At 37.9% G+C, this 19,851-nt stretch overlaps 2 protein-coding genes across 3 annotated transcripts; both read left to right on the top strand.

Moving 5' to 3' along the window:
• The first annotated feature begins 1,078 nt into the window (after positions 1-1,078).
• Positions 1,079-12,732, top strand: TMEM183A (transmembrane protein 183A). Of its 2 annotated transcripts, none has more exons than XM_034414164.3 (8): positions 1,079-1,646; positions 1,732-1,821; positions 5,781-5,939; positions 6,074-6,233; positions 8,099-8,279; positions 10,336-10,410; positions 11,180-11,326; positions 12,481-12,732. In XM_034414164.3, the coding sequence occupies exons 1-8, from the start codon at positions 1,541-1,543 to the stop codon at positions 12,661-12,663; spliced, it is 1,101 nt and encodes a 366-aa protein (XP_034270055.1). In that variant the 5' UTR covers positions 1,079-1,540; the 3' UTR covers positions 12,664-12,732. The 2 variants fall into 2 exon arrangements, with proteins under 2 accessions (XP_034270055.1, XP_034270054.1); XM_034414163.3 differs by having other exon boundaries at positions 11,171-11,326.
• Positions 12,733-15,819: 3,087 nt separating this feature from the next.
• On the top strand, positions 15,820-18,766 carry LOC148114548 (putative G protein-coupled receptor 139). Its single transcript, XM_087888785.1, has 2 exons — positions 15,820-16,846; positions 17,765-18,766. The coding sequence occupies exons 1-2, from the start codon at positions 16,774-16,776 to the stop codon at positions 18,691-18,693; spliced, it is 1,002 nt and encodes a 333-aa protein (XP_087744911.1). The 5' UTR covers positions 15,820-16,773; the 3' UTR covers positions 18,694-18,766.
• Positions 18,767-19,851: the final 1,085 nt, after the last annotated feature.

Here is a 19,851-nt window from a genome sequence, read left to right as displayed (position 1 = left end):
AAATGGAAGAAATAAACTTCAGCTATTACATAAAAGAGATGAAGAACTGAGTCTGAAAGTTTTTCTTGTCCAGAAGTATCTGCAGCTAAGTTTACTAGGATAAATAACATGCTTGGAGGCTTCTGCTAGGACATGCTTTAATATAAAGCACATTCTATCTGTGCAGCCAGGAACAAAAAGAAATTAATCTGATGCGTTCTGCTTGAAATTATGGAGAGAGAAATTATTGTAGAATTAATACTGTATTCTTGAGCTTGGCAAGAGGAAACCAAGGGGAAGGAATTGAACATGTCCTACAGGTATTAGATGATTATTTCTCAGTCTTTGGGAGCTCAATGGAGATTCACTTTTAATTAGGTTGTCCATCAGGGGTAAAATCCAGCAGGTTCTGACAGGTTCTGGAGAACCGGGAGGGGAAATTTTGAGCAGTTTGGAGAATAGGTAGCGGAAATTTTGAGTAGTTCAGAGAACCGGCAAATACCACCTCTGGCTGGCCTCAGAGTGGGGTGGGAATGGGTATTTTGCAGTATCCTTCCCCTGGAGTGGGAAGAGAATGGAGATTTTGCAGTATCCTTCCTTCCCCTGGAGTGGGGAGGGAATGGGGATTTTGCAGTATCCTTCCCCTGCCACGCCCACCAAGCCACGCCCACAGAACCGGTAAAAAAAATTGGATTTCACCACTTGTCCATCCTATCTTTTCCCTGATTTCCAGAGGAAATGTTTTTTCTCTGGTTTGCAGAAGAGTTTCCTTTGTGGCAAGGCAGGAAAATGAAATGAGGAAAAAACGAGTACGCCTAAGGATGGACTGTGGCGCCTATGACCATTACAGTACTATAATGCTGTTCTGTGCACTGCTGTGTCCAATTAATCCCCCCCTTCCAGCCGAAATTACCTTTCTCGCTTCTTTTTTTTTAAAAAAATGTTAAAAAACGACGGGGGAGGGAGTGTTTATTCACGACACAAGTTGAACAAGCATGCTACCTGCCATGCCATTCTTCGGGTAAGAAAATTCAAGGCCGAGAATGGAAAAGAAATCCTATCGGAAAGAGACCACCCACTGCCGGGGGAAAAATAGAATGCCACCCACTGCCACTATAGCTCAGGGGTCTCCAATCTTGGCCACTTTAAGACTTGTGGACTTCAACTCCCAGAATTCCTCAGCCAGCTTTGCTGGCAAAGCTGGCTGAGGAATTCTGGGAGTTGAAGTCCACAAGTCTTAAAGTGGCCAAGATTGGAGACCCCTGCTATAGCTGAAAACGAACACCGTCTCTGACAAAATTCAAAATAATCCGAGGCCGCCTCGAAGCCGGGAGACAAGAGCCGCTCCGCCACGCCCGACCGCGGATCCGCTTCCCGTCTCAAACTAATGACGCCTCCTGTGGGCGCAGTCAGCTCGTCCCGTCCTTCTCCGAGCCGAGGTGTTTCTGGGTACCGCGAGAATTGCCCTGTCGGCAGGTCACTATGCCGGTAGGGCCGGGATGGCTGAGGAGCTGCGCGAAGCCGACTCGGTAGGCTCAGCCCTTCGGCCATCTCTGACAAAATGGCACCCCGAGACCGTCCGGTAGTGGCACCTCAGGCCGCCATGCGCAAACGCGGGGCTCGAAAGCGCCTCAAGTTTCGGGCCGAAGACGTCTGCTTGGAGCGGAGTGAGTAGCGAGGCCTCGGCGTCGTGTCCGATGGCGGCCATTGTCCCCTGATCAGCTGCCCTGAACAGTCGCTTTCTTTCCGCAGTGACCGTGGCCGACTATGCAAATTCGGATCCGGCTGTAGTGAAATCTGGACGCGTCAAAAAGGCTGTGGCCAATGCGGTGCAACAGGAAGGTGAGTTTGGCCGAAAATGCTCACGGGGGTTTAAACTTTACACCTGTTCCTACACCTGGACTCGGGTTTTCTGGGTTTATATAGTAGCATTCTGAAGCATAAAGGAACTACTGTGACATTCCATGACAGGACAGGTGAATTTGTGGCTCAAGTGACACCTGGAAACCCAAGGCTACCAGAGGTGGTCCAGCAGTAAAATCAATTACACTTCGATCTTTTTTAAAAATACGTTTTGCGATATTTGTGAACAGTCCTATACAGTGATAAAATCCAAATTTTTTTACTACCGGTTCTGTGGGCGTGGCTTGGTAGGCGTGACGGGAAGGATACTGCAAAATCCCCATTCCCTCCCCACTTCTGGGGGATGAATATTGCAAAATCCCCATTCCCTCCCCACTCCTGGGGGAAGGATATTGCAAAATTCCCATTCCCACCCCACTCTGGGGCCAGCCAGAGGTGGTATTTGCCGGTTCTCTGAACTACTCAAAATTTCCGCTACCGGTTTTCCAGAACCTGCTGGATTTCACCCCTGGGCCTATAGCTTCTCTGGAACACCGTCTTATTTTCTATGACAACAAAATCACTTTTGACAGTATGCTTGCAAACTTTTCTGTGTTATCTTTTTAGCATTTTAATTGATGTTTATTTTTTTCTGTCTCGTTAGTCATATTTGTTTTATGCAAGTCTTCTATATGGCAAGTATATCACAACCGCCTGTCAGATGTTAAGTAGATGTTTCCTGTTTTTTTTTTTTCAAACTTTCAAACTCTTTTAGGACTGAATGTATTCAAATTCATATAGGATATACGTTGAAAGCAAGATATAAATTGAATAGAGAACTTGATTAACAATAGTTCTACATAAATTTATTCAAATTAGTATTTTAATATGTCTCTTAATTGGATAGCTGTAGCAAATAAAATCAAAATGAGAAAGGCATTACAGTCTGAAATTACAAATTCTTGAGTGTTTATTTGTATCTTCTAATCTAAAAAGATAGTCTGAAACATTCATCACAGAACTGTTTAAACATATTTAGATTACAAATTTGACAATCAATTCTATCTTAGTAGTCAAATAAAAGTTTATGCAAGGGTATGTTTTAAGAACTCACTGCCACTATCCAGAAATAGTTTAAGAGTCTATATTAGTCTAAATTGATCTTGTCCCTTTTATCCGTTTTCCTAGTAACATTTATATGAAGGATGGAGGTGTATTTCCCTGTTCTCAGGGAATAATGATAAACATTTATCAATAGGTCTTAAAAGACAAATTGTTTCCGTTTAAAGACAGTGAAATAAACAATGTGTGTTTAATTACAACATGAACATTTGACTTTTTACAATGAATTTCCATGTTTTTCCCTTATAGAAATATGTTTTCACATTTTTTCTTATTGTCTACCTATGAGCTATATTCAACTCTCTAAGCTCTTTTAATTTTATGAACATAAATGTGTAAACAGTTCACCTTCTAAACTATCAGCAACATTTTTTTTGTATCATGATAGCACTTAATTTTCAAGGATAAATGAGCAAGAATATTTGCTTGAGAGAAGTTCCTAAAATAACAGAGAAAACAAAAATGTCATTTAATAGTGAATGCATTAACATTAGCCTAAAAATGGCTTAGGATCTCTTGCTTCTGGATTGAAATACCGTGTTTCCTCAAAAATAAGACCCTGTCTTATATTTTTTTTGAACCCTGAAATAGGTGCTTGGTCTTATTGCCATGTGCTCAAAAGCCCGATTGGGCTTATTATCAGGAGATGTCTTATTTTGGAGGAAACAGGGTATTGACTCACACATACTTGCTGTAGTAGTTCACTTTCTACTCAAGAACAAACAGGTAGAAGTCAAAGCTTGCAAACTGAAACAGAATCTTTAAGAGACACTTACCTGAATAGTTTTTTAACAAAAGCAAACAGAAAAAGTTCAAAATTAATCCAAGGTTCTGAGAACCAGATCAGGGTTGTCATCCAGGTAGCATCCACACAAATTGCCACCCAAAAGCCAGAGATCAGGCATTTTTTTTCCAGCAAAGGAAAATGAGTTAGGGCTGTTTCTTAAATCAGGCAATAGCCAACTGTCACTAATCAAGAAATGTACTCCTTTGCTTGGCAAGGAGCCTCATAGAATAGCTCTGCTCTCCTCTCAACTTACTGGGGTGCAGAAGCTGGGAAGTCATACATCATCTAACTGTTCCAGCTGTCTAGGTGCTGTTCTTTATCAGCCTCATGTGATTCTCAGCTTTGTGTCTCCTGAGGTTGACATTCCACAGGTTTTGCTGGAGCTTTTTCTTCAAAGTCAGAGCCAGCGTCTGAGTCTAAGCACTTGCTTTCCTCAAAATCATTTAACCTAGCTAGGGAAATCATGTTTGTGGTTCCACAGGTGGGTCTTGCGGCAATACCATGGGAAGGGTATTGGTCTTTTTCTGTGACAGCCTCAATTAATAAATTTCCTCCTAAGGGAGGCATGAGTGCCTATGCTGTTTTATTTATATTTCTAATTGGTTTATTGAGGATTGCACCACTTGTAAAGTCTTCAGAACAGAGAACAAGATGAAAATAGAATAATATTTGCTTCAATTTTAATTTCCTTGTAATTTTTCCTGATTTTAAAATAACTGTATATCCCATTCATTTGACCAGAGGTTTTCCTTTTGGGATTGATGGACAAACAGCTGGGGAACAATCATGGAACTTTGTTTTTGTATACGATAATCGCAGTGAGAGTATTGTATGTACAAAGATAGAAAGATTTGGCAATACTTACAATGGAGGAATGATTGGAGAAGATAATGGAACTTGCTGAGGTGACCAAATTAACTTGTTTGATTAGAGAAAAGATAATATCTACATTTATTGCTGAGTGGAAATCCTTATGGATTTTTTGTATAAAACAGAAAAATAAGCTTAAAATAAGTTTGATGATTAGACAGGATAATTATTGAAAGAAAAGAGTCATAACTTTAGAGAAAGAGCTAAATCTCTAAGTTAGTCCTCAACATTGTCTTAAAAAAATAAGTTGATTTTACAATTGTAGTGGCCAAACAAAACAAAATCCTTAGGTTAATAATGTTGGGAGTCTTGACCACTGTAGGTCACTATAAAAAATAAAAGTCTACCATAATCTTAATATAGGAAAAAATAATATCCAAATGTTTGGACTAGTTTTTCAGGATTTTTCACCTACCCCATATCTTGCTAATTCAGCTAGTGCAAATCACTATATTTGAGTTTTTTTCTTGTCCTAGTCTAACATCCATCTTGATCCTCTTTTATCCAGCTGCATGTCTCCACTATCCATTTATTCAGTATATTTGTTTTCAGGTCACTGCCCTTTTTCTTACTTCCTCTACCAGAATGTCTGTTGGCTACCTTTCCTAATACACTCCCTTGGTTCCATTCTAATTAGCCTGTCTCTGCTTTCCTCCAAAATTCAGATTCTTTATCATCTCTCTTTTTCTCAAGCCTCATCTGTCTAGTTTTTCTTCATATTTCTTATAAACCAATGCTTGTTCTATAATTTTTGTTCAAATCATCTTATTTTAATGTCCCTTCCTTAACTTGTCTGGTTCTTGGGGTAACTTTCAGTCTTTCACTCTCTCTTGTGAAACTTTCCTTCTTAAATGAACCTTAACCACATGTTTCTTAATGCAGGCCATGCTACCAAGCCATTTCAAGCAGCTGGAGGTTTCCTCGCCACAGGAATGGAGTAATAATAGACAAACAGGTTGTCTTTCATATAAAGGAATGCATGTTGTCCCACATGACAATCAAAATGACAGGATGACCTTCAACACCTTTCTTTGTGCCTACTGGCCCCAAAAAGAATTTGGACTTGGATCTTCCTATGTTTCCAATTGTTTTTTCTCTGGGGGTTTGGATTATCAACATGAATTTATTTTACACTCTTGATTCTTATGTCTCAAATTCTTCCATTTATTTATGATTATAGTGAAATCACTCTGTGGTTTGGAAGCATCTTTTGTACCCACTGATGAAATACTATCTGTGGCAGAGTCTTATGACAGTGGCGATGAAATGGATTCTAAATATTTCACCACTGATGAATATTTCATGACTGATAGAAAAAAGAAAAGCAAGAGGCATAAAGGTAAGATCTATCATTTTAACTGTTAGTTTTTAACATAATTTCACTAACAATAAAATACTTTTATCTCTTCAAATAAAATCATGCTGCTTTCTTCTTGAAGCATGTCCAGTTATATTGCTTGTTTTTTGTTTCAGAAAGCTCCGAGAGTGTGGTAGGCAAAGAATATCCAATTGACATATGGTTGATGTTGGCATCCTATATACGCCCAGAAGACACTGTGAGTTTTTCTCTAATTTGCAAAAGGGCCTGGATTGTTACTTGTACAGCTGTATTCTGGACCAGACTTTATAGAAGGTATGACAGCTTGTAGAATCTTTATTCTATACTGTGCGTATATTTTAATAGTTATGGGGCTTTTTATAGATTATTTGTGGTGGACAGCCTTATGAACAGCATGCCTATTTGAGTATAAAAGATCAACGTTTCAATACTTAATGTTGTATTTGGTTCTGAGATACAATTTTCCCAGACCTGTCCACTGATTCTTTTATATTCTTTTTGATAAGAACAGTAAGAGATAACATACATCAAAATATTACGGCTGTGCCTCACTTCAGATTTGATATAAAAAGGTATCTCATAGCATGTGGGGGAACATCTGTCTGCAACTCCATAACCAAGGAACACTTTTCCTGGTATCACACAGTAATTGCCACACAACCACAGAAAACTGCAACTGCTTTAAGGTTGCTTGTTTGAAAAACTAATGTGTTTACATTCTGATACTCTAAAGTGCTTTTTTGTCTTTGAATCCAAAGCCTGCATAGCTGTATAAAATATGCATATATAATTGGTAGTATGGATTACAAAATATACATATGGTATAAAAACAAAACTGCATTATTGTCAAAGAAATTGCTGGGATTCATAGGAAGGTACTTGAGAGCTCGTAAATTAATAATTGCTACAGTTCTTTGGGCTTGCAGAACTTCTGTGGCTACAAAATCAACTTCCATTATATAACTTAAGTAATTGCATTGATTTCCTTGAATCAGTTAAAACAGATTGTTTTAGATTAATGACTATTGCATGATAGAAAATGAGTCATATGTCCTCCCTTGCATATAATACAAATTTACAGGAATGGTTTCCATTAGAATGGGCAATGCTATATTGATAAGAAAGGGCATTATGCAGGAATTTTTCTGTTTTTATAATTTTTTCTTTCTCTAATCCTTCAGCAGGAAATTGAATTCAAGCTAGCCTTTCTTTTAGGTAAACACAGTAATTCCTAACATCAGACCTTTAGCTGGCAACCCGTGATCTGTTGGGTCATTATTTCAGAACTATTTCCTTATCAGATTCCTCAATGACTGAGCCTCAATTCAGAAAAATATTCAGAGATATATCTACCTTCAAAATTGAACTAAATGGCACAGTCAAATATCAGTAGTTGACAAAGTTTACCAGAGGAAATATGCTGTGATATTTTGTATTATGTCATAAAATAGTTTTTAAATTTGCCAGATTTCAATTTTAAGGAAATTGTGGATTCTGGAGTTCAGACACATTCTGTTAGTCCATTTGAGGTACCTTGGTACAAAAATTGTTTCACCTAATTAGAGGTTAGGGGAATAAGAGTTTTAGTAGGATATAGATGGTCTAGAAATATTATTTAACCTATATGAGAGTGCCTGAATGCAGCTCACAGAGAAAAAATTGAAGCATTTGATAAAAAATAGATTAATGGGGATTAGAGAAGAGGCATTATGCTAGTTGGAGCATTCAACCAGAGTAGCTTCCTAATCTCTTTTCTATGAGAGTTCAGAAGCTACATCTTGACTTTCTGGAGGTCTGCAGTTTACAATGATGGATGATACAAGGTTGGAACTGCACTACTTAAATTGTACTGTTATTATTTTGTTTTCGATGAATTAAGGATGGAAATGTTGGCAGGAGGCCTTTAGTCCCCGTCAATGCAATTTCAGTGCCATAGTAACTGACAGTATGATTTCATAAGCATCACAGAGAGGCAGTTAAAAGTGAGAATTAAAACAGTTTGCTTCCCAAATGCCTCTTGCTTCTATTCCTATCCTTTACTTTGAAAAAAATGCCACCAAAGTCAGCTTTATGCTTCCAGATTTCAGTGGCATGATCTCAGAGCGCATAGCATGTATCATCCATAACTTATTCTTACAATTTTAATTTTTCTTATTTAGGCATTACAATAGGAGTGCATCCCTCCCAATCCGTTTACAGCCAGAATCAATGGAAAAGATGCACTGCCTTCGTGCGTGTGTAATTCGTTCCTTATACCATACGTATAGACCTTTTGTTTCCCGGATAGCCAGAAATCCAACTATCCCGGAAGCTACTCCAAGCAGTCTAAAAAATTCAAAAGTAAGTAACACTTTGAGAAGAAGAATTACTCTACTGAGTATTAGCAGGTTTCTTTCAAGCTAGTGAAAAGCATGCAAATGGGTTCGCTTCCCAGTACATATTTTAGACAGATGTTGTCTTGACTAGGGGTGGTTTTTTAGACCTCTACAAGCTTGTTAATAATGTTTTAGGTTTATTATGCTTGGCTGTTTATTCTACCAATACAGAAATCAAAATGTTGAACCTTAAAATAAGTTTATTATTTTTGGTTTCATGTTTGAGATAGTTTTTTAAGCAATAAGATAAATGAAGTTTAACATCTGGATCAAGCAATTTACAACTATGTATTACAAAATAAATTCAGCTCATTAAGGTGGGTTTAGTTGACACCCAATCCAGCACAAAAAAATTGATTTGCATCGTAAATTTCACATCACAACGGCTTTGGTGTCCACAGTTAGTATCATACCAACAATTTGTATATCCTTTTGTGGGTAAAATTGGCATTAAAAAAGGAAATTAAATGTAAAAAATCTGTATTGCAGTAACAGTTACAAATTTGGTTACATTCCAAAAACAATGAAATTATTCAGTTGCTCCTTACAATTGTTGAAATGCACATCTTCCATATGTGCATGGCACTATCTTTGTACACTATATAGTCAAAGAGCCTGTATGCTTAGACTTTGTTTTTATTCATTTAGAATCTCCTCTCATTTGTGGAGTTCACCACAAACATTGAGCATGCAAAGTAGGAAGAGACTGGTATTTTTCTTTTTGGTTACTGAATCCAGCTTTTTCCTATTTAATTTCCCTTTCTTTTTCTCAGTGTAGCTTCTGTGGGACACTGGAGCTGTTGTGGTGTCAGCAAAAGTTGCCCTTAAAGACAGATCCACTGTTTGGAGCAGCATACCAGTTGGTACACATCTGAAGGGTAGGACAGCTGACATGTGGATTATCTATGTCTTAGGAAATTCTTAAGTTACTTTCCTCCTTTTAACTAATATTCCATGTTTCACAGACAAGAGGCTAATTCCACTAGCCGCATCCCTCTGAATCAAATGCAGGTAGTCCTCTTTAGTGACTGCCTCATTTAGCAACTATTCACAGTTATGACAGTAATAAAAAGGTAACTTTGTGACCAATCCTTGCATTTATAACTTTCTCATGTCTGTAAAGCAAAGGAAAGCTGAAGTAAGATTATAAGCATAGTTGCAATTTCTCTTAGTGACCATTTTGCTTGTGGTCACTAAATAAGGGTTAGTTGTATACACCTGTAATAATTTGCTTTATAAAGATGAGATGCTTACTCCTTTTTTTCCTATAGTAAAAAAAAAAAAGTAATATTGCTGTGCATATCTAGACTTTTGATTAAAAAAAGAATATTCTATTAGTTGTTACGTTAGCAAGATCTGCCCTGCTTATTAATTTATTTAAACTTGTATGCCACTCAGTTCCCAATACCTCTGGCTCACAACAATCAACACAAAGAAATTATAATAAAACCAATAAAAGGATAAACAATTAAGCTTGGATTATATTGATATATTCACTGTAGAACAGCTTTTGTCATAAAAGGTGATATGTTACTTTTCAAATCAAATGGATGTCTAATAAAGTTTGTGAATGGGCATCTTGTATGATAGTTATCTTCTCCATAAAAATCTGGAATATCTGCCCTATTCTGGTTTCAGTAGTTTCTTGATTTTTTCTTGATAAAGCAAATAATGAGTGATTCTTAGCAATATTTTGAAATCATTATCTCTAGATTCAATTGTGGAAATATTTGTTTAAGTTCAACCACAGAGCTTTCATTTTATTTCCATGTATCTATTTATGTTCAGAAGAGGAAGTGCACAGTTACAATACAATGATATCCTTTTTTGAAATTGATGCCAATGTTTACTTTATCCTTAAAGTGATTTGTTCAAGTATAGAAACTCCAGACTGGATTGTTTTAATGTTCAATAATCCAAGATCTTCATTCCAAAGAGGTTGGAAGCCTAGTGCTTTATTGCTTTATGTCTGTATAACACTATGTCCACAGACCACAACCCTTTCTCTTTTGCTCAACTAGTGCCTGCTCTTCTGGTCTAAAAGGATTAACCAGCAGTCTTCACTGTGGGAATTCAGCTTCAAATTCCAAAGGCAGGTATGAAAGCTAAATATTTGTATTAATGTCAAAATTTCATATTTCAGAATAGCTCACGGTATGTATAACTCCTTGTTATACTTATGCATATAACAGAGTGCATCTTGTTTGGCAAGATGCATGTCTAGATTACAGTCCAAAAAAGATTCTGTTCATAATGGGGAATAGTGAGGAATTTGGAGTATTTTGTAAAAATGCACTGCTGCCCAATCTGTTCGTTTTCCTTGCTCATCAGAAACTTTCATAACAGATAAAACAGCATGAAATAGCATGTAGTGAAACTAATATAAACTACATAAAATTTGTTATTGTGCAGGGTGGGGTGTTAATATCAAACTTGAGTGCAATAGTTCCCATAGGTTTATTTGCTGTAAAGGTAATTCCTATAGATAGAAATTGTTTGTAGTTTAGTTAAAGTATATCAGGGTTGTTGCTATTAATTCAATGTGCTGTTAATCTTACTAACTACTATGTGTCATATTCAGACTATACTTTTAGCATCTGAAATCATATCCATAGCAAAAGCAAGGGCCCATATTCAGACAAATATAACAATTCCATTATAGCCAAGATTTGTTATATTAAAACTATTAAATGTCACATTATTTTCCAAAAAACATATAACATATGTAAGTCAGTCCTAATCCTTCAAAGACAAATTCTCCTGATTTGGTACATAACTCTTCTCCAAGCATGTAATTTGAAAGTTTGTAGAAATGGAATCAGTTTCTGGTTAACTGAGTGAAATATTTCTCTTGAGTCTCCCAAGTTCAAGAATAAATGTTTGAAACCACTTCAACCACCTGTCCGGTATGCAGATGTCCATATGAACCCTGACCAAGACTGCTGTCTGTTGCAGATAACTACTATCGACTTTATATATATTCCTATAATAATGGGCATGACAGTTACATTGGTAAGTGTTATGATTTCTTTGCTAATTTTCTGGTCTTTATATCAGGAATTTTGTTCACTTAATCTTGACCAAATAATTTCTAAATTTGAAGTATTGTACTGGTAGTTCCTAGATTATAGCTCTATTTGGGATCAGAATTTCCATCACTAAGCAAAGTGATTGTTAAGAGAAACATCATATCAATGCACTGCTTAGCAATAAGTCCCAATTGTGGTCATTAGGAGAGGACTGTGTGGTCATTAGACAAAGATCTCACACTTCTGCCCTGTGTGAACTGCCTCCACTTTAACTGCTCTACCACCCAGTGCTCCGTAGGCCCTGTTGCACCCAGCTGACCTTCACTGTCTTCCTTCAACTGCTGATGAGCACCCAATTTGGCCTATGTGAGGCGGCTTCTGGCAGTGCTAGGATTTCTTCTCAAAGGCCGCTTGCTCGTTCTCATAATGCATTGGAAGGCTTATGAGATGTTTTGAAACCTGCCAGGAGGCTGGCTGCAGAACAGAATTTAAGGCAGCTCCACAGTAGTGTTGAGGCTGAACTAGAAGCCCAGAGGCCCGTGGCAGCTGACTGAGACCCCATGCCTCTCTTTCAGCCCTAATGCTACTGCCCCCAGAGTGTTGCTGCATAGGGCAGCCAAAAGGATAGAGATGTGGGGAGACAGGCAGGTGGGGAGTTGAAGCGCTTTTGTGGTTGTAAGTGAGGGCAAACTGCCAAGTGCCTGAATTTTGATCACATGACACATCACAGCGTTGCTGCCCCCCATAACTTCAGAGATTGGGCATAAGTACCATTTGTTCAACACCGCCATAACTTTGAATGATTCCTGAACAAATGGTCATTAAGATAGGACTACCTATATTTTTGAAATAGAAAAGTCTTCAAGCAGGCACAGATAAGAAAAATATAACTTTGAAAACTATATTGAATAGTCAAATAAGGAATGGCTACCAATGTGATTTTATTATAGACTACTGTATAAAGTTTCAGGAAAAGCAAATATTGCCTGGAAGGACTTGCTCAAAGATATAGTTTATTTTTAAAATATTTACAGACAAAATCAGTTTAAAATATTGAATAAAATGCCATTTGATTTTGGAGTTAAGGAAGCCTGTGTGATCCAAGTTATTGAATAGCTTTTTTTTTTTCTTTTGCAGTTCACAATAAATGTGAGCACTGACATGCGGCACCACAGAGTGAAATTAGTATTCCATGATTCTCCAGTATGGAGTGGCAAGAAACCCAGATTTGACCATGGAATGCAGGTTGTAATGGACCCTGTGCACAGTGTGCATCTGTTTGATTGGTGGCATCCACAGTTTCCATCTTCACACATCTGAAGACTCCCAAGTTTACATCATAAATTGTATTCTGTGCTATTTCCATAAACAACAAAATTTGATAAGCCAGTCTGTGTATATGTTTAATCACCGCTTGGGAAATAATTTGTGCTAATAAGATTAGAAAGAACTTCTGTAAAGCATTTTATTACATGAAAAATAATTCATCTGCAAATATTTTGGTGCTAATGAAATTTGTCCTTTTGCTTTTTGATAACAAAACACAGTAGAAATGTGTAACCAAAAGCCAACATGGGTTTCTCAAAAACAAACATGCCTGATAAATCTTACTGCATTCTTTGACAAAGTGACAAAATTAGTGGACCAGAGAAATACTTGGACTTCATTCAGCATCTGATAAAGTAGACCAGAACCTACTTCTTGATAAGATAAAAAAATGTGGGTAAGACAGTATCACTACCAGATGGATTCATAACTGGCTGACCAACTATACTCATCATATAGTTGTTAATGGAAGTGCATCTACATGGAGGGAGGTATGCAATGGGGTACCTGAAGGCTCTGTCTTAGGCCCAGTACTCTTCAATATCTTCATCAATGATTTACATGAGATGGGGAACTTTGCAGATAATACCAAACTGGCAGGAATAGCCAACACTCCAGAAGATAGGCTTAACATACAGAAGGATCTTGACAGACTTGAACACTGGGCCCTAGCTAACAAAACAATATTCAATGGTGAAAAAAATAAGGTTCAACATTTAGCCAAGAAAAAACATTGCACAAGTATAGTATAGGTGGTACCTTGCTCAATATTAGTAACTGCAAGAGGGAACTTGGAGTCAGAGTGGACAATCACTTAAATATGAGCCAGCAGGCTGCTGCAACTGCCAAAAAAAGCCAACACAATCCTAATCTGCATTAACTGGGATAGAATCAAGATTACGTGTTAACATCACTTTATAATATCTTGGTAAGACCACACTTGGAGTATAGCATCCAGTTTTGATTGTGATGATATAAAGATGATGTTGAAATTCTAAAAAGAGTACAGAGAAGAGCAACAAAGATTATTAGGCTAAAACATGAACAGTTGCAGGAATTGGGCATGTCTGATTTAATGAAAAGAACTAGGAGTGACATGGTAGCAGTGTTGCAATATCTAAGGGGCTGCCACAAAAAAGAGGAAGTCAACCTGTTTTCCAAAGCACCTGAAGGGAGAACAGGAAGCAATGGATTGAAACTAATCAAGGAGAGAACCTAGAACTAAGAAATTTCCTGACAGAACAACTAATCAATGGGACGACTTGCCTCCAGAAGTTGTGGGCACTCAATACTCGAAGTTTGGAAGAAGACGTTGGACAACCATCTGAAGTGGTATAGGTTTCCTGCCAGAGCAGGGAGCTGGACTAGAAGACTTCCAAGGTTCCTTCCAACTCTTGTTCTGTGTAAGCTGGCCCATTTTAGAGTGATCCAACTCTGGAATGTTCATTTTCACCACAAAAGGGCCTATATAAACATCAGGCAGTGAGTTTTTGAAGTAGATTGTCTGGAACTGGAAGCTCTAGGTTGCCATGATGATATGGATGTGACCAAGCCCCAAATACATCAGCCTGTTTCATTTCAGTGTGAATATTCTGGAAACTGATCGGTGCAATACGGAACATTCTAATCACACACCCCTCCTTTGTAGCTAGTAACATTCACAATTCACACAATAGGTAGATATCCATTTCTCTTCCACATGCAAAAGTATTTCAATGTTCCACTCCTATAAAAGTATTTGTTTTACTAGTTCCAAAGACTCAATCATGTATTTATGGCAAAGAACTTTCAGATTGTTGACATTGATTACATCTTCACAGAATATAAGTGGTCCTTATTTAAAAATTGCCTAGTTTAGAGACTGCAGTTACAATAGTGATAAAAAATAACTTTATGACTAATCCATCCGTAGGTCTGTAAAGCAAAGAAAAGCTGAACTTTTAAACACAATCACAGTATTTCATTTACCAACTGCTTTGCTTAATGACCAAATTATTAATCCCAGTTGTAGTCACTGAAGCAAGGACTACCTGTATAGGAAAAACAATGGTGCTGATTCCCTTAAGTATGAATTTTACAGGTATGCTAGGATAGGTTAGACTTTTCATGTTTAAAATAGATTAATAAAGATTGATGTTTAATTATTTAGTATATTTTTATCCTGTCTTTTTTTATATATAACAAGGTAGCGAACACACCTAATATTCCAGCCTCTTGTTTTCCCCACTGTGTCATTGGATACGAAATGAGGTGGGTTGGATTGAGAGAGAGTGACTGGCCCAAAGTCACTCAAATAGTTTTCATGCCTAAAGGTGGCGTAGAACTTAGTTTCCTGATTTGATATTGTGATGAAGGCTACCCGTTCATCCCAATATCAAACTGACGCTCATTTACATGTGGTTAATTTGATATCTATCATACAGAAATGAAGGTTTCCTCTAGAAACCAAGGCCTACTTGCTAGTTGTGAAATGAAAAAATTTGGGGACCGTGGCTTGAAGAATAGGTAGGGGGTAACTGGGTAAAAAATAGTCTGGTTATAGGAAGAAAGGAGGTAAGCAAGCTAAGAATAGATGATCAAGTTAGCATAAAAGGAAATATGAATTGGTGTTAAACTACCATTCCTAACTTAAGAGCTTTTTTCCATCTGTACACAGCTGCTTGCTGTATAACTTACCTTTGTGCTCTAAAAATCGCTCAAATTGAATTGTCAGTTTTAATCGAGTGAAATCCAGCAGGTTCTGACAGGTTCTGGAGAACCGGTAGCAGAAATTTTGAGTAGTTCAGAGAACCAGCAAATACCACCTCTGGCTGGCCCCAGAGTGGGATGGGAATGGAGATTTTGCAATATCCTTTCCCCTACCACGCCCACCAAGCCACACCACCCCCACCAAACCATGCCCACAGAACTGGTAGTAAAAAAATTTGAATTCCACTACTAGTTTTAATATAATATATATTACTATGTGTTAATTGGGGTATAAAATGGCCTAATATTTCAAACAGGTTCAAGTTAAATATTATTTTAAAGCTTTTCTTATATTCAATATATCTCATAAGAGTTTATCAATATATCTCATAAGAGTTTACAGGATCTTTAATATTACATCGCAAGAACTTCTAAAATCAGGCAGCTTTGGCTATCAAGCGAATTTTGAAACCAGCAATGTGACTGATGATCTAGCTTTCTCTTTCATAAGCAAGTTCCACATTTAATGTTTATCACTTTGCCCTATTATCCATTACCCTATGAATATTAGTTTTGTTCTCCACTTAACGTTCATTTATAGATCTTACACTGTGTTACATTTAATATAGTAGCCAAGTGTAAAGTAAGGCTATGCAGTCAGGCAGTAGTGTACGATAGATTTCCATTAAATGATTTTAATATCCACATTGAATAAAAGGTGTAGCTTTCTCTGTCTGCACATAGTCATGTTGAATATGTATCCCAAGTACGTTTTAGCTTTTGTTTTTTGTGGCTTCAAATCAGTCTTAATTCCTGGTGATTTAATGAAGAAACCTATCCGATTTTTCAATAGTGGCTTGCTAGTATCATCTTACTAGGGTTGACTGGCCCAAAGTTACCCATCTGACTTTCTGCCTAAGGCAAGACTAGATCTCATGATTTCAGGGTTCCTAATCTTCCACTACACCAAACTGGCTCTCCTATACCAAACTATAGGAATCCTAGTATAGGATTGTACCTCTGCATGTTCATACTGTATTTTATATATTATTTCTTCATATTTTAAGTGAATGGGTTTTGCCATTCTTAAATTAATAAACCTGTGGGGAAGGGAATAACATTTTTTATTCAATAAGGAACGACTACCGGTAGTTCTATAATTGAATGCAATTCAGATAATTAAAATTAAACAATGCTAGTGTGCCTTTCTATTCTTTAGGTTTATGTTCACAGGTAATTTTCTTAGCATAATCTCATCTGCACCTAGATAATAATTTACCAATGACTTATAGATGCTATAATAAATTCAGTGTTTAATTAAGCATAGTAGATGGAAGATAACCAGAGAACTATCCTCTCATAACAGAAGACAGGCTTGGTGCTGTCGGCATTTGTAAAAGAGGACTGGATTTTAGAATGAAACCAAGTTACTGGATTACAACACTGAAGAAAGTATTCTACCCTCTTCTAGCCATAATTGGCATTCCATGTAAGTAGGGGAAACAACAGGAGTTGAAGGCTGCATAATTGGAAATGATGTGCAAGGTAATACCAACAGGGTGCAAATTAATGCACAATCAATGTTGGAAGGGCAAGAACCAGCAATGTGTTGGGACACTTGATCTAGGGAAGAAAAGAGAACAGGAATAACTGAGTGACAGGAAAGAACAGAAAGCTCCTGTGAAAGAAATTCATTGTTTTTGGATCCTCAACAGCCAGAATAGTTACCTATAAATTGCAATGTACCTTGATTCCAAATTGGAATTCAATCTGTGACTATTCACTGACTATTTTCAGTTTAATTATGTAAACTGCATTCTATGTTTACATCAAATATGTCTGTAATGATAATGTCATGAGTATCTTTTAAAGAGAAAAGGAATGGAAGAGTTGAATGCTTGCATATTTCTGATCCTTACTAGAATCAATAACCAAATTTCCAGCTGCTGATACCAAGCTTCTGCAAGGAATCACTGAGCACTTGAAAATTCTGTTTTGATCTTTTTTCATTGTAATTTGGATTGTGTGATCTTGTGTGTACTGGCAGAGAAACCCATGGTTAATTAATTTTCTTGCCACACAATGCAAGCAGATATCAGAAATTAGCTTTTTGTAAGAATATGGTGAAAAGAGGAAAGATTTTTGGCATTTTGCTCTGGAAGATTTTGAGAACAGCACAGTAGTAGTTTAACTCATTTGCACTAATCTTGATTGTGACAAGGCCTTTGAAAACCGAGTGAGCTGATGGAATAGGAATATACCCAATGAATAAGCTACAAGGGAACTTTAGTAGCCAACTTCCGCATGGGAGAGGAATATGGCATGCTGGATCCGAACTTAAATAGATGCATGGAGGGTGTCAACAATAAGAATAAACACTTTTGCATATTCTTATTTCATTTTGCAGCAAACGTGATGATATTAGTGATCTTCAGTCAAAAAAACTGTTTTATTTCCACCTCCAGTCGCTACTTCCTCATGGCTATGTCATTGGCTGACACAGTGGTCCTTATTCTTGTGGTTGGCATTGAGATAATTGTAGAATGCTTTTTCACAAGTCCATTCTGGTACAGAGATCCTTGGTGCAAGTTGCGAGATGTGTTCAACTATGGTGCAGTTAACACTTCTGTCTGGCTGATGGTTTCTTTCACCATTGAGCGTTTCATTGCAATCAACAATATCAAGCTCAGGATGAAAATATCTTCTCCCAGAAAAACACTTCATATTATTGTTATGATTCATGTTTGCTGTTATACTGTGGCCATCCCCCACTACTGGTCTAACTATTCAGAAATGGAGAATGGTACGGGACATGTCACCTGCAAATATAACCCTGAACTCCCCAGTGCATATGTGAAAGGACTTGTGTGGTTCCAGACTTCTGTGATCTACATTATTCCATACATCATTATCTTCACCTTAAACAGCCTCATTCTAAGGCAGATAATTCACAGTAACAAAGTACACAGTGTCACTTGGCCAGTCATGCACAGAACCCTGCCTGCAACCCATTTTCGTAACTGGAAGAAATCAATCATCCTTTTGGTTACAGTTTCAATGACATTTGCCTGTCTCTGCACCACCAGGTTTGTGACTCAAATCATCATAAAAACCTCCTACTATGACATAGATAGGCAAGATTATTCAAAGACCATTAATATCATAACAGATATTGGTACTATGCTGGAAATGACTAACACTGCTATCAATATGTATCTGTATGCTTGTACCCAGTCTGCTTTCCGAAAGGAGCTTATCCGATATTTGCAGAGTATATTGTGTTACTGGCCAACAAAAAGAAAGCATCCACTGAATGTACTTTCAGTATTGAGCTAGATAGGCAGAAGTGGTACTGTTTGGTTGAGCTGCAAATCACCGGAAGTGTATGGTGTTTTACTTGCAGAAATGCTGGACTATTCCCTTTTAATTACAATAAAGCTGCTAATTCTGCATTAAATTTCCTCTGCCATTATTCCGCTAAAAGCATGCATTTCCTCATCTTCTCAATTTATTTCAAAACAACATAAATGCTTTTTCTAAATATAAATTCTAAATGATTTTCTTTGATATTTATTATTCTGGTAGGCCTTAATTCCATTGCTATAGGACAGTGATGGCTAACCTTTTTGCCATCACGTGCCAAAAGTGGGGATCGTGTGGGGATATCACGCGCGTGTGTGCCCACACCCATAATTCAATGTGCCCCGCCCCCACTGTGCATGCGCATGTGACCCCCCGCACTCACCCCACTTTTGGCACATGATGGCACAGTGGGCCTGTTTTTCACTCTCCCCAGGCTCCAAAGGCTTTCTTGGAGCCTGGGGAGGGCAAAAACGGTGTTCCCACCTCCTTTGGAGGCTCTCCGGAGGCCAGAAACAGTCTTTTTCCCGACTTCCGGTAGGCCTGGAAGGCCTGAAAATCAGGTGGCCGGCGCGCACATGCACGCTAGAGCTGAACTAAGGCAATGCTTGCATGCCCACAGATATGGCTCCGCGTGCCACCTGTGGGATGCGTGTCATAGATTCGCCATCACTGCTATTGGAAATGTCTAATCCAGATTTCAAGTCTAGAAAGTGACTTGAGCCCAACGGTCAATTTTATATAATGGCCAGCACAATCACCAGAGGAACTACCAAGGCCCACAAGGGTTCTTCTACTCCAAGCATACAAGGCTGCTGCTGGAACAACGGGGGATTAAGGAGCAGCAGTGGAGGAGGGGATGGGAGTGGTCACAACAGTAGTTCTTCCCATCCTTGCTTCCTTATCTATCTTTCTCGCTTCGTTGCCCCTATTGGGACCCTCCACGTTAGCTACAATGTCTTGGCTGCAAAATCCAAAATTCTAAATTGTTGCAGTTCACAGATGATTCCTCATGCAATCAATCCAATTTGTTGAAAGTGTGAGGCGAGGAAGGCGTGGCCCAGCATTGTTGCCTTGTGCCCATAGGCTCTGTGGCAAACACTGCCCTTCTCAATATTTATAGCACTGAGTCTG

The sequence above is a fragment of the Pantherophis guttatus genome, chromosome 3 (genome assembly GCF_059756535.1).
Source record: "Pantherophis guttatus breed Tessera chromosome 3, ASM5975653v1, whole genome shotgun sequence".
Lineage (NCBI taxonomy): Eukaryota > Metazoa > Chordata > Lepidosauria > Squamata > Colubridae > Pantherophis > Pantherophis guttatus.
The sequence above is the reverse complement of the archived record's forward strand: the minus strand, read 5'-3'. Positions and strand labels throughout refer to the sequence as shown.